Here is a 14,223-nt window from a genome sequence, read left to right as displayed (position 1 = left end):
TAATTCCAGTTTCCCATGAAATTCTTGAAGTGCCTTTAGTGATGGTTCAATCTAGATCAAGAAGCCAGGAAGGAAGGGGCCAGCATACAAGTGTGGGAAGTATCAGAGCCAGCACAGCTAGGATGAGCAACACATTGCACCTATGTCATGTCGACATCAACCATCAAGTAGAATTGAGCAACATGCAGAGCTGTATTGAGGTTCAGAAAATAGAACATGTGCTTTTCAGTGGCTTCTCTCCTACAAGATAGCAGTGCTCAGCTCAGAACCTTAAGACAGGTTGCAGCAGGATTCCAGCTGTGGGTGCCAGAAGACTGTGCATTGAGCAAAGTCCCCAGAGAGGGAGAGAGGGCTGCCTCTCAGGGATGCTGTGCACATCAGCATATTAAAGAGTCTCCGAAGTCTCGCCCGGAAGCCAAGTCTGCAAATGTGTCACAGACATATTCCCTACATTCAAGCCATCAGAGAACCCTTTTCTTCAAGGCACATTCTGAAGTCCTGAATGTGACACTCTAGAAAAGAACAGAACTTGAAAGCGATTCTGCTTCACTATTCTAGAATAGTTCCAAAATAAAGAAATAAAACCTTCATCTGGGTAATCTCTATCTCTCTCTCTCTCTCTCTCTCTCTCTCTGATAACTATTCAACTGACAGGCAGAAGAAACTCATTAAAGGAACACACAGTAGGCCTCTCTCCATATCTGGGGTTGCACATCCTCAGAGTCAAGAAATCTTCCTCGACAGAAAATATTTGGGGAAAAAGGCATCAGTTGTGAACATGCATGGGCTTTCTTTTCTTGTCATTATTACCTAAGTACAACCTCACAACGATTTACATAGCATTTATATTTGTAGCAAGGATTCTGTTGTATAGCGATGATTTAAGGTACACGGGTGCAAACACCGCACCATTTCATATAAGGGGTGTGAGCATCCTCAGGGATCCTGTTACCAAGCTCCCAAATGATACCAAGAAATACACTTGATTCTCCCACAGCCCTAATTACTACCAGATTACAAGATAACCATAATACTTAGAAAAAGGCACGAATTCTTTCACATGCTAAAGGAAAACTGCTCAGTACTATGCAACAGAAGTTAAAATATCCTGGTGATGTGAAAGGAAAGTGTAGCTCAAATGCAGAAATCTTGGAAGTTTTGGGCCTGACTTTTTGACCAGGGTTTCTTTGTGCTAGATCTTTGTAGTCTAACCTTTCCTATCATCCCATCAAATTCTGAAAGCCAAGGTGTCTGGGTACATGGACTCACATGCAATGCGTACGTAGGCTTTCCGGCTCTTCGTGGTGCCTGCTGAGCTCCAGGCCACACACTGGCACCAGTAATCCTCAGGTCCAAAGAGTTCCTCCACTTGCTGGCGTGAAATTTCAATGCTCACCTCCCGGACAATGAGACCTGATGGAAGAAAGGCAGATGCAAGTGAAGAGAAGGAGTCTACTAAAAATATGTAAAACATCACACCACGTTTCTCCCTCAGTGATCCTCCTTGATGCCACAGATCAACACCCAAGATATTCTCCCTCATCTCCTCTGGTTTTCTTCTGGATCCAATTATTTACTCAACAAGTTTTTCATTCTCTTATTTGCTATTTCAGATTTTCTGAGTTTCATCTGAAGGTGAAAGTGGAGTAGATCTATGACTCCACAAAATAATGCTTCCTCCATAGAGATCACCAATATTTACCTGCCACCAAGTTATCAACTTCTGTGTATTCAGCCCTGAACTTGAATTTCCCATCTTGTAAGGACCCTACTTTGATTGCTAAGTTATGGCTAACATATCCATATATTGTACATTGTTTTACAATAGCTAGATCTTCCCAGCTCTTCACATGAAATGGAGAAAGAATAACCTTAAACTACAATTGTAGTGCTGATTATTTAACAACTAAATTACTTTAACAGTTATTTGTTGGTTATGATGGAACATCATTTATCTTGAAAGAATACTAGCCTCAGTCAATAGCCCTCTGGTTTCTTATCCAAAAAAATAAATGAGGTTTTCATGCATAATATGTTGAAAGCCCAAATGCTTCTTTGTAACTGCACTGTTACTGGAATCATGTTAAACTGCCTCCAGCTAAAATGCTCAAATAATTGGAATTTATTTCATAGCATTATATAATCCTACATAACAAAATCTGAACTATGAATGTCAGATCATCATTTTAGCAGTACTTATCTTGAGGTATCAGGGCTGTTTCAGAGATTCATTGTGCAGTGCTCCTCTTTGCATTGCACAAGAGGAATTATCTGAGTAATATATTTGGGCAACTGCTAGGTCTCCAGGTGATTGAAGGCACCTATTTCCAGACTTGTGTCCATTGGGAGAACCAGCAGAACTCTTACAGAGAGCAGGAGAATTTGCTTTGGGGCAAGAATGGGCACAAGAAGAATGATGCACAACTTATTTTTATTCATTCATTGAAAATATTTATTAAACATTAATTACATAATAGAAACTGAACTATGCACTTGTGAGACTCTGATGAGTTAGTCATATCCCCAGTGAACTTATGTTATTGTGAAGGGGACTCATCTTAATAAGGAGTTACACTTCCCAAATGGCAGTAACATAAGGGCTGGACAGGAATGAAACCAGGAAACAAGAACTCCATCTGGATCTCCTACATGGGCCCAGGGACTTCTTGGTCCATTCTCTGCTGCTTTCCCAGGTTTATTATTTAGATATAACTGTGCTCAATATTGCAAAGAAGATGTATAGAGATGAGAGTGAGTAACAAGGGAACCAAATTTAACATGAAAAATCCAATATGAGTTATTCGGATAAATTATTTGATGAAAAGGGCAGGAGATATGGGAATAAGAGAATTGGGAGGTTGAGAACCAGGGAGAAGAGAGTGCAGCAGCCGATACAGAGAATAGTGTTATGAGATGGAACTATACATAAGAAAGTGTCTAGCTTATATGGCTTTGTAGTACAGTGGTTCTCAAAGAGTGGGCCCCAGAACAGCTGCCACAGCATCACCTTGGACCTCTGGGAAATGCAGATTCACAGGCTGCAACCCAGAGTCACTGAAGAGGAAACTCTGGGGATGGGGCCCAGTAATCCATGTTTTAATAAGCCCTCCAAGTAATTCTGATTCCTGATAAATTTCAGAATCATTCTTGGACAAAAAATTTATGATTTTGGGTATCTTCCAGAGAGCCAGGGATCTCATCAAGATGTTTTAAGCATGTAGAAGACAGGATCAGATGAGAATTAAATGTTTATATGATAATTTTAAGACATGGAAGACATAGAAATGTGTGCACATGTACATATATATGAGGGATCTTCCAAAAATTCATGGAAAATGCATACTATGAAGAAACTATTCATGCATTTCAAATTCTCTATATTAAAATAAACCTTTAATTCCACTGTCCATGAATTTTTGAAACAGCGTTTATGTATGTGAATGGATATATGCATGTATGTATGTGTATAAGCATGCTTGTGTATACAATCCTTCAGAGTTTAACACATTTTGAAAAGTTAAAAAAATAAAAAAAATGTTTAAACACATGTGATAGGATAAGGTGTGTCTTCTGGGAATCTTAAAAAAGAAAAAAAAAGTGTTCTAGAACTTTCTCTACCACCTAGCAAATATTTTAATGGTTAAGAGCACTCAGGGAAATTAACAACCATCCAATGGAAGTAGGTGCTATCCCACTGGGGGAATAAACAAGGCTTCCTATCGAGAGCTGATGCGGTTGCATCTTACAAACTACTAGACCCCAAGGTCCACTAAAGTCTCCCTGAACTGGATTGAAGCCCAGAAAACAGGGTTTTATAATCCCACGACAGGGCAAGATCCTAAAAGGGAGATTCTATTGTCAACATTTTATTAAGTATGTTGAAAACAAATTTAAAGTTGTGAAAATTAGCAGCATTATTATGGTTTGCAAAATAATCAGTTTCAAAAGAATTTTCAAGTAGCCAGTATATCCCAGTTGTCTGTCTATGAAAAGATTAGTTTATTATTTCACCCAGTGTCCAAAGAATACAACAACCTTCACAGCTCTAATCCTAAGCTATTAACAAATAACACTACTTTCTTCTTTCTTTTCTGATCCCTGCTCAGACCTCTCATTTCCCATCTTTTTCTAATTTTTCTCATTATTCCACTATTAAGGAATCTGTGGGAAGACAGAGAACAGCCTCCTCCCGCCACCCCCTCACTTTCCTCTTCTCCCTCTGTTCCCACTCTCTGGCATTTACTGCTTTTGCCTGTTTTTACTTGTTTTTATGTTCCCTGTTCATGCAGAAACTCAATTACTGGAAACAAACTTCTTCCTTTAAGGTTTGGTGCAGTAAATTTACAGTCACCGAAGGGCTGATATACCTGCAGTGTGTGTTTCCTTCAAACCATAATGGCTCTTTCTCAAATGCAGAGCAGCGACAAATGGGCTCAGGATATTAAAACCACATACAAATATTTTGTGTCCCAAGATGATAACCTCAGGTTTCATTCCTCTCTTTTTACTTAAAGCAATTACAGGAAACCAAATTAAATGCTAGTGGAACTTCACTAGGTTCGCCATATCCGTTAGCCCAAATAGGCTCATGGATGTTTTGCCTGACCACAGACCTGAAGCCTTTTAAGAAGCCACAGACCGACCCTCCCGCTACAGGAACTATTCATAGGATGAATGTTCTGATTTGTGTGGCCCAGACTCCCTGGGCACGCTGGAGTCAAGCACACACTGATTTTTGTCTTCAGCCTCACAGACACCCCATTCAGGAGGAGGTGGGTTAGGTACAGTGGTTGTGTCACATAGCCCAAAGTTTGCCTTCCAAGTTTTGGTCAGCAACACAAGAACAAGAAAGAACTGAAGCATGAAGTATCTAACACTCACAGCTCAGAATTTCCTGGAATAAGCTGCATTATTCAGACTCTGAGCTGCTTGGTTATATACCATCATTTCATTACATAGGTAAGTTCAATACCTGGGACTTTCTGCTCATCAAACCATAGCCTAGTAGTTTGCGTACCAGTAGGTAATATCTATTCTCTTTGAAAGTAAAATTTAAAATCTTCTTGAAGTTTTGAGATGGAAAAATCAAGCTTCCTTGAAATTTGAAATGCCATCAGCATTACTTCCAGGGCACTTTGCTTTGAAGAGCATTTGGGAACCTGAAATTGGTTTCAGGTTATTTAACAGTGGGGGAAATGCTTCAGTTGACAGGACTTACTCAAATACAAATGTGTAGTTTCCATCGCATCTGATAACATCAAAGATTTCCCATCAGTGTGTTTCCTTTCATAATGGCATCTCAAGGATGCACACTGTTTGAAGTTTGCAGTGATTTGCTTTTATAAGAGCATTCGTTGTGATTTGGGAGCCAGAGTGCAGGAAAGTAATTAGCATGTTTTGCCCAGAAGTCTTCTAATGAGTGTGAGTATGTACTTGTTAGTAGGGACTTTCATATGAACACAGAAATCCAGATGTAAATACATCACTCTGATTGGATCTCTGTGAGGCCATACATAAACAGGCAATAAAACCTGGAAATGACATTTATTCCTTGTCTTTAGCATAAGTTGATTTCATTAATAGTGGCCAGGCAACCCACACAGTGTTTTTCTAGGATATTACCATAAAGTTATCCCAAATACATGTCAAATCCTATTGTTTAATTATGTACAAAAATATCTACATTCTCCCAGAAATGTAACCCATATTGCTATCGAATGAATACCTATTAAGAGTCCATTAATGTCAGATATTACAGTATGTTTCAGAAATGTAGACAAACATTACTTAGCTTCAAGCTGTTCACTTAGTGTCTAAACATATCTTGCTTATTCTGTAATACTAAAAAAAAAAAAAACAAACCTAATCAAACAAAAAAAAACTATCCTCTTAAAATATTTTAAAGAATGGGGCCATCACTCAGCACCTTCTGATGCCCTGCGTGTGTTTCACTAAAAACTTCCTAACCCATCGTTAGACTTCAGTGTGATGTACGGCTGAGTTGTATTTCTCATCACTCTCAATGACTATTTTTCACCCAAAGAGAAGTTTTGAGACATCACTGTTGAGCAGGCATGGCAATTCAGCTTCCCCCTTGCAGTCTCTCTAATGGGAGAAGAGCTGTAGTGTTCACTTCGCCAAATCTCATTATAGTACATTCACTGCTAGGATGCAGGCTGGTGGAAAATGTACAAATCTGCAGGTAGAGATGTTCTGGAATATATTACAATGTTATATTGAATTAGCGAGGCTCTTTTTCGTGCTTTCTTCAGAGCCTAATCCTATTGGTTTTCACTAATATGATCTAAAATATGAAACATACCAGTTCTAGATGCCTTACTATAAATTCAATAACACAAATATACCCTGACATTATTTAGAAGGATGTCATACCAAAAACCAGATAATTATTTTAGCAACTTAGCACTTTCACTATAAAAATTGGGATATGATAACTTGAAAGGCAGAACTTCATAATTGAGATGCTATGTTATCGTACATGAAGTCATTTGGCAATCTTTGAACTAGAGCAGGAAAATAAGACACTAAAAACACATAGTTTACCAACACTCTGAGATTTCCTTGAATTTTTTGTATAGTACATAGTATACAAACCGGCTCTCAAGTTTAGAAGTATTTTGTGCTATAGGGAATTGCAACTGGCTGGTATGTTAGCTTTGTTATGAGTATAATTTTGGAAAGTCACATTTCCTATCTTTGAGATTGATAAGAATTTAAGAAACTTACAACCTACTAATATTGACTCAAGAAAAAACCAGAAAATCTGAACAGACCTATGAGTAAGGAGATTGAATTAGTAAGAAAAAGCCTTATATCAAAGAAAAGCCCAGGACAGGATGGATTCACTACTGAATTATATCAAACTTTCAAAGAGCTAAAAATGATCCTTATCAAATTCCAGCACAAAGCAAAGGATAGGGAATATTTTCACATTCATTTTATAGCGTTAGCATTATTCTCTTACCAAAACTAGATGGGGACACTACAGGACAGGAAATGATCAGGCCTGAACAGTGTGTTAAAACATCCAATACTAGTAAAATAAATGTAACAGAGCTTCAAAAAAATGATTAATTGTGATCAAGTGGGCTTTATTTCTAGAACACAAGAATGGCTCAACATAGGCAAATCAATCAGTGTGGTTAAGCATATCAACAGCATGAAGGGCAAAAACCTATGTTCATCTCAATAGACGCAGAAAAAGCGCAGGAAGAAGTTAAATGGTCTCTATCTGTAGATGACATAATCTTTATCTGTAGGTGACATAATCTTACATATAAAAAAACAAAGGGGCCGGCACTGTGGTGTAGCGGGTAAAGCCAGGGACTGCAATGCTGGCATCCCATGTGGGCACCAGCTAGAGTCTCGGTTGCTCCACTTCCGATCTAGCTCTCTGTTATGGCCTGAGAAAGCAAGATGGCCCAAGTCCTTGGGCTCCTGCACCCACTTGGGAGACTCAGAGGAAGCTCCTGGCTTCGGATTGGTGCAGCTCCAGCCATTGCAGCCAATTGGGGAGTAAACCAGCAGATGGAAAACCTCTCTTTCTCTCTCTCTCTCTCTCTCTCTCTCTCTCTCTCTCCCTGCCTCTCCTTCTCTCTGTGTAACTCTTTCAAGTAAATAAATAAATCTTTAAAAAATACAAAATTTCAGTTATATATGAAGAATAAGGTCAGGAGATTTAATGTACAATGGGTGACTATAATAATGATGTCTTATGTACTTGAAAATTACTGATACAATATTTTTTTTTTTTGACAGGCAGAGTGGACAGTGAGAGAGAGAGACAGAGAGAAAGGTCTTCCTTTTGCCGTTGGTTCACCCTCCAATGGCCGCCACGGCTGGCGCACCACGCTGATCCAATGGCAGGAGCCAGGTACTTATCCTGGTCTCCCATGGGGTGCAGGGCCCAAGCACTTGGGCCATCCTCCACTGCACTCCCTGGCCACAGCAGAGAGCTGGCCTGGAAGAGGGGCCACCGGGACAGAATCCGGCGCCCCAATCGGGACTAGAACCTGGTGTGCCGGCGCCACTAGGCAGAGGATTAGCCTAGTGAGCCATGGCGCCGGCCTGAGACAATAATTTTAAGTGTTCCTATCACATGTACACACAAAGACACAAAAGTAAGTTCGCGAGGTAATGGATAGGTTAATCAGCTTGATTTTGTCATTCCACAATGTATTCATATTTTAAGACAACCTATGGTATAGCATAAATATATATAATTTTGATAATTTTAAAAAAATAATTTACTCACAGGATTAAAAATAACATAGCTGGGAATGAATCATTCAAGGGCTTGGCCTGGAGGTATTTCACATCAAGGTCATCCATTTGATTCTTTTTATATTCATGGCTTTTACTTCCTTGGCTCTGTTTGCTGGTACCATACACGTAAAATAAGGATCTGTATTTAATTAGATTTTTGTTTTCTCTAGACTGAGAAGACTATTCATTCAGGGGGATTTTTATTCCTCTAGAAAATTCTATGGAACTATAGATCAATGCAGTTTTCCCTTTTGAGATTTGAAAATTTAATGATAAGGTGGGAAAAGGGAGTGATAAGTGATTCTCTGGTGATAACAGCATGGTTTTATCCTCTCCTTTTTGGACAGTGTTAGATTTTATATTTTACAAGAGAAACAGTCCTCCAATTTTGAATTTGATTCTTCAATGACCATTATACTTGAAGCTCCATGTTTGAAAGATAGTAGGAGTGGGAAGTCTGATAAATACTTCTGTCTTGCATTTAGAGTTGTAATGGGTTGATAAAATCAATCTTCCCGGCATTAACCATCAGTTGGTTCCTATTCTTTGATGATGAAAAAAATCTGATGAATTTGTGCCAAGAAGCCTTTCTGAGACCAAAATAGGACTAAAATACTTTCTCAGTTTAACTTCTGCCATATGTGTCAATGTTCTTTAGAATATAACAAAGCCATTTTGTAAAAATAGGATAGCAATTCGTTTAATTCTGGAGGGCACTGAGCACACTCCACTGAGTTGGCAAATGCAACATTCTTTTAAGCATTTTTCTTATTTCAGGGGGCAGAAACATCAGTGAAGTTGCTGCTCGGACTCCTGCATCCCATATCAGAGTGCTTAGTTTGTGTTTAAGTTACTACTCCATTTTACAATCAGCTTCCATCTCATTTGCATCCTGGGAGGCAGCAGATGATAGGTTAAGTATAGGGTCTTTGCCATGTCTGTGGGAGACTGTTCTGGCCAGTTTTGGCTGTTGTGGGTATTTGGTGGAGTGAACCAGTAAATGAAAGATCTCTGATCTGTCTCTTTCAAACAAAAAATGAAACTAAAATATTAAAATAATTCCTACTCTAAACCTATTATATGTACCTGAATGTATATACCAACTTTATTTAATTATTTCTTAATTACTTATTTTTAAAGATGTATTTATTTATTTGAATGGCAGAGTTACCACAGAGAGGGAGAGTCACAGAGAGATCTTCCATCTGCTGGTTCACTCCCCAAATGATGACAGTGGTCAGGTCTGGGCCAGGTTGAAGCCAGGAGCCTGGGACTGCATCCAGGTCTCACACAAAGGTCACAGGGGCCAAAGCACTTAAGCCATCTTCTACTGCTTTCCCATGTGCATTTAGCAGGGAGCTGGATCAGAAGGAGCTGCAGGGATCAAACTGGCACCCATCTGGGATGCCAGCATGGCAGGCGGTAGCTTAACCTCTATGACAGAATACTGGCCCAACTTTCTTTTAAAGTCTAATTCTTAATAATGATCTAAATTTGACTACATGTATTTATTTGCTTCTTCGCATCAGGCATTTGTTCAGTAACTTTATAAAAAATTTTTTAAAAGATTCCTGTCAAGAAGAGTGGAACACTGTAATATGTTTCTTAAAAATCTTGTTAACAGTATACTTATAAACCACAGACCTAACCTTACTCTTGCTCAATCTCTCATTCAATACTTAAACTCTTGTTGGCAAAGTGCTCTTCCACTTGCTGGCACACCATGGTAAAGAGGACTGGTGAGGTCTCTGTCCTCCCATGGGTTACATTTCATTTTGAAGATAATTCTTTAGCACCTATTTCTTGTGTAGTGGTAGTTTCCTTAGAAATGAGCTACTTATGGAACAATGCTTCAGAGGTTTACTAGCGTAAAGATTAAAATAGCAGGGCCTTGAGTTTAGGGACTCTGTTAAAAGCATTATGCATCCATCATGCAATAATTTGTCCAATTAATGTGTGAAATGAATGAGTGGTTTGTACATATACACTAACTATAAAACAACGTAAGGGGCTGAATTCCAGGTATAAGTACATTTCATTGTGCCTGCAACAGTAAAGGTAAGTAGTATTTTTTGACTCTACCTTGTGTCTTACTCTGCATATCAGTCCTTGGGGATTAGCACTATTACACCTATAATATGAGCAAGGAGCAAAAGTCAGAATTTAAACAACTGTCCACACAGCCAGAAAGTAATGCAGTAAGGAGTTGGAGTCACACACATGTGGATCCAATGCTTCTATTCCTTTCCCTACACCAGCATCTCTCAAACTGTGTCTCCAAAAACATTCCATGGTCAAAGAAGCTTGGGGATTTTTCTTTAATGGTCTCCACTAAGAAACTTGAATGCCATCAGTACATTGAAGACATTGACCAGAACTTCCTGCATAAAGAAATATGTTTCATGTGGATTAGCAGTGTTTCCCCTCTATGTGTTAAACAGAGCCCCATCTCACCCTGGCTTTCAACATGGCTTTGCTGAGCATTCTGGATGTTGAGCTATTCAATAAAAATAACCCACAATTTGGAAAATTCTGAAAAGCCCATGAAGAAAGCTATGGTGGAATAGCTTCAGAAAGAGACAAGGGGGAAAGTGGGGAAGTGGAGGGTTTGAGATTGACCCTGAAGCATGTTCTGAGCTTAAAGATTTAGAGGGTCCAGCACTGTGGTATAGCTGCTGAAGCTGCCAACTTCAATGCCAGGATCCTATGTGGGTGCCAATTTGAGTCCTGGTTGTTCCACTTCAAATCCAGCTCCTTGCTGTGGCCTGGGAAGGCAGTAGAGGATGGCCCGAGTCCTTGGGCCCCAGCACCCACATGGAAGACCTGGAACAAGGTCCAGGCTCCTGGCTTTGGATCGACCCAGCTGCAGCCATTGTGGCCATTTGGGGAGTGAACCATTGGATGAAGGATCTCTGCCTCTTCCTCCTTCTCTCTGTGACTCTCTGCCTTTCAAATAAATAAATGAATCCTTTAAAAAAAGATTTAGAAAAAATTTCAAGACACATCAGGGAGATGGAACAGCACCAAGACACTACAGATGAGAAGAGTTTACATGATTTCAGCTAAGAAATAAGACAGTGACTTAGATGAGAGATTCATGGAGAGCTTTGAATGACAGCTGGCAAAGTTTGTTCTTTGGAATGGGGAGACAGAAAATTGTAAATTGGTGAAATGATAATTTTTAAAATGACATATGCTTTAGCAAGATTAACATGTCTCTATCAGTACACAAGGCTAAGTCGATGTACTTTAAAAGAATTTTAATAATTTTAACTTTTAATGTTATTGCAAAATTGCCTTCAGATCTCTGATCTTACATCAAGTCATTAGTTCTGCATGTTAAGAGCAATAGTCCTGGTGACCTTCTCAAAACACTGTTTGCTGATGGAAACCAGGTACATGTGTTCAGAATACTAATTACACATACTGTTGAGCTTTCATTTTGCACTTACCCCAGATGATTTGAAAATATGCATTAACAGCAATCACTTCTAAGTGACTGCCACTTATAGTAGGTCACACACAGTATATTCTTGGGGACAGTTATTGTTTATTTTAAAAGCAGTATGTTTCATATTCTTAATGAAACTTTTCAAACAGATCTGTAAAGGTTCACATTTTTAAAAAATCCAACTCACCGAGGACAATTATTATTACAATTGGGGCACTGAGAAAATATTAGTCTAACACACAGAAACCTACTGATTTATTTAGATATGAAAATAAATTCTTGCTCTGTGTTTGTGCTCAATGCTGACTTATGGCAAGTCTTAAATTCATCAAGCCATGGTTTCCCAACTTATAAATTTAGGCAGAAAATGTGTTTGATTTGTTGGATGTGAATAAAGAAATGGAATAGCAAATGTAATTGAGATCTGTTAAATGACTTTAAAATATATAGCATAATAATAAGTACTATTTTGAAAATAAAGCCACATCGTATATACAAAATTATCATTTGAAGTACTGAGTATACATAGGAGAGTACAGGAGCGCTATTGAGGGATTGGATATTATATAAGGGACATGTCCAGATGTGAAAATACGGCTGCTTTTGGAAATTTGCACCCGAGCTGGATGAGTTGGGTCTGGCTGATCAGGGCAATGTAGGTGAGGATAGGATACCTGTAAATGAAATTTGAACAGAAGAAATGAGTTCAAAGGGATTTGCCTTTCAGTTTCTCATCCTTCAGCCAAATCACTTGGAATTTTACTAGTATCCTTTCAGTATACTGAAGTGGAACTACCCTGATGTGGTGAGAGGAAACGTATAAGCTTTACTTATGTTGGCAACCAAAATGCTTGCACAGCTTTTGTTTTATTTTTCCAGGCTTTCCTTGTATTCCTTTACAATCATCCAGGGGAGGCAAGGACATTCAAGAAGTGAATAAACATTACTAAGTAGGCTAAGTTCTGACTAATTTGGGGCAGAAAAGGAAAATGCTCATATTTACACGAAAATGTGAAATCACTAAGTATAGCCATGATTTCTCTAGTCTCTCTTCACTTCCAAAGTAGAATGAGGGCTCCAACAGGGTGGAGGTTTTTGTTTAACATGGGACCGCCATGACGCAAAAGAATCCCCCAAGTACCTACTGTAGGCAGCCAGTAAATACTTGTTGAATTAATGAAAGAATATTTCCCCAGGACATTATCACAATCTTATTTGAATGATATTTGATTATGTATAGTTATATTTTGGAGTAAATGAACTTTGTTGTCATGATAGGAGCTGTTATTTCCACCATAGCCAGGAAAATTTCATTCAAATAACATTACTTCAACGTTGATATGGACAGTCACATTAAAAATGGGAAACAAATGGTTATGTTTTCCAGAACCTACAAAATGATCTATAATAAAGAACAAATATTGGACAAAGGTCAATTACCAATTCTCTTGCTTTTTATCTTTTTAAAGGAACTCTCACGTGCAAGGTGACTCACAAATTTACTCTGAAGGAAGAAATCTTACTCGGAAAACTCGAAGCAGAGATAACAAATGCTAGCATGTCATATTTCCAGGCCACATGCATTGAATTTTGTTGGAATATCCATTTTCAAAGTTAACTGTATATAGAAATTGAGAAATAATGATGTGTTCTGGTATTTCCAAAACATTTCTATACCTTCTGAAAACTGTGCCTCAAATCATTCTTTCAAAAGGAGAGAGGTTTAATGAAAACAATACAAGCAAGCACAATCCATTTTCTAGAACTTTTTTTAAACAAAGAGAATGCTTTTCCAATGATACTGTTGAATTCCAGAAGATAATACTGCTACAGATATGCCAATAAAACTTTACTTTGAATTACCGTTACTAAAATCGTGCCATCTTATCTGTGGCACCATCTATGTCTAGGATGCCATCTTAGACTCAGGATCCTGTAGTTACCTTGCACAGTAAGCTTCTGTCCTAAGCCCCATGGCCTAACCACTAGTGTCAGCTCCGCCCCGACCCTACTGGGATTCCCTGCTCCTACTTCCCTGTCCCGCACCCCCTAAAATGTATAGCAGGACCCATTCCAGCACACATGCTCTCTCTCTCTCTCTCTCCTGATCCTTCTCTCTGATACCTTGCTCTCTGGCCCTCTCCCTGCAGCCCGTGGGGATTCTGCCACCCGACAATAAACCTAGTACTAGTTGGGGTGCCAGATTCTGTCCTGTTTGCTCCTCTTCCAGTCCAGCTCTCGGCTGTGGCCCGGGAAGCAGTGGAGGATGGCCCAAGAGTTTGGGCCCTGCACCTGCATGGGAGACCAGAGAAGCACCTGGCTCCTGGCTTCAGATCGGCCCAGCGCGCTGGCCGAAGCGGCCATTTGGGGGTGAACCAATGGAAGGAAGACCTTTCTCTCTGTCTCTCTATCTCACTGTCTAGCTCTGCCTGTCAAAAAAAAAAATGCCAGTGTTTGGGATAAGCAGCTGAATTTTTACTTGCAGC

The 14,223-nt window shown here is 39.2% G+C and overlaps 1 protein-coding gene across 2 annotated transcripts in view; it reads right to left on the bottom strand.

The window, feature by feature from the left end:
- The window catches only part of UNC5C (unc-5 netrin receptor C), a 378,756-nt gene that overhangs the window by 122,026 nt on the left and 242,507 nt on the right, over positions 1 to 14,223 (bottom strand). For both annotated transcript variants that reach the window (XM_017347400.4, XM_008267581.5), the window contains exon 3: positions 1,270 to 1,413. In XM_017347400.4, the coding sequence (XP_017202889.2) occupies positions 1,270 to 1,413 (144 nt within the window). The remainder of the gene's footprint in view (positions 1 to 1,269; positions 1,414 to 14,223) is intronic.

Source organism: Oryctolagus cuniculus, chromosome 8 (genome assembly GCF_051225735.1).
Source record: "Oryctolagus cuniculus isolate XC-2025 breed Fujian yellow rabbit chromosome 8, ASM5122573v1, whole genome shotgun sequence".
Lineage (NCBI taxonomy): Eukaryota > Metazoa > Chordata > Mammalia > Lagomorpha > Leporidae > Oryctolagus > Oryctolagus cuniculus.
Note: the sequence above shows the minus strand (reverse complement) of the source record. Positions and strands in the feature narration are given on the sequence as shown.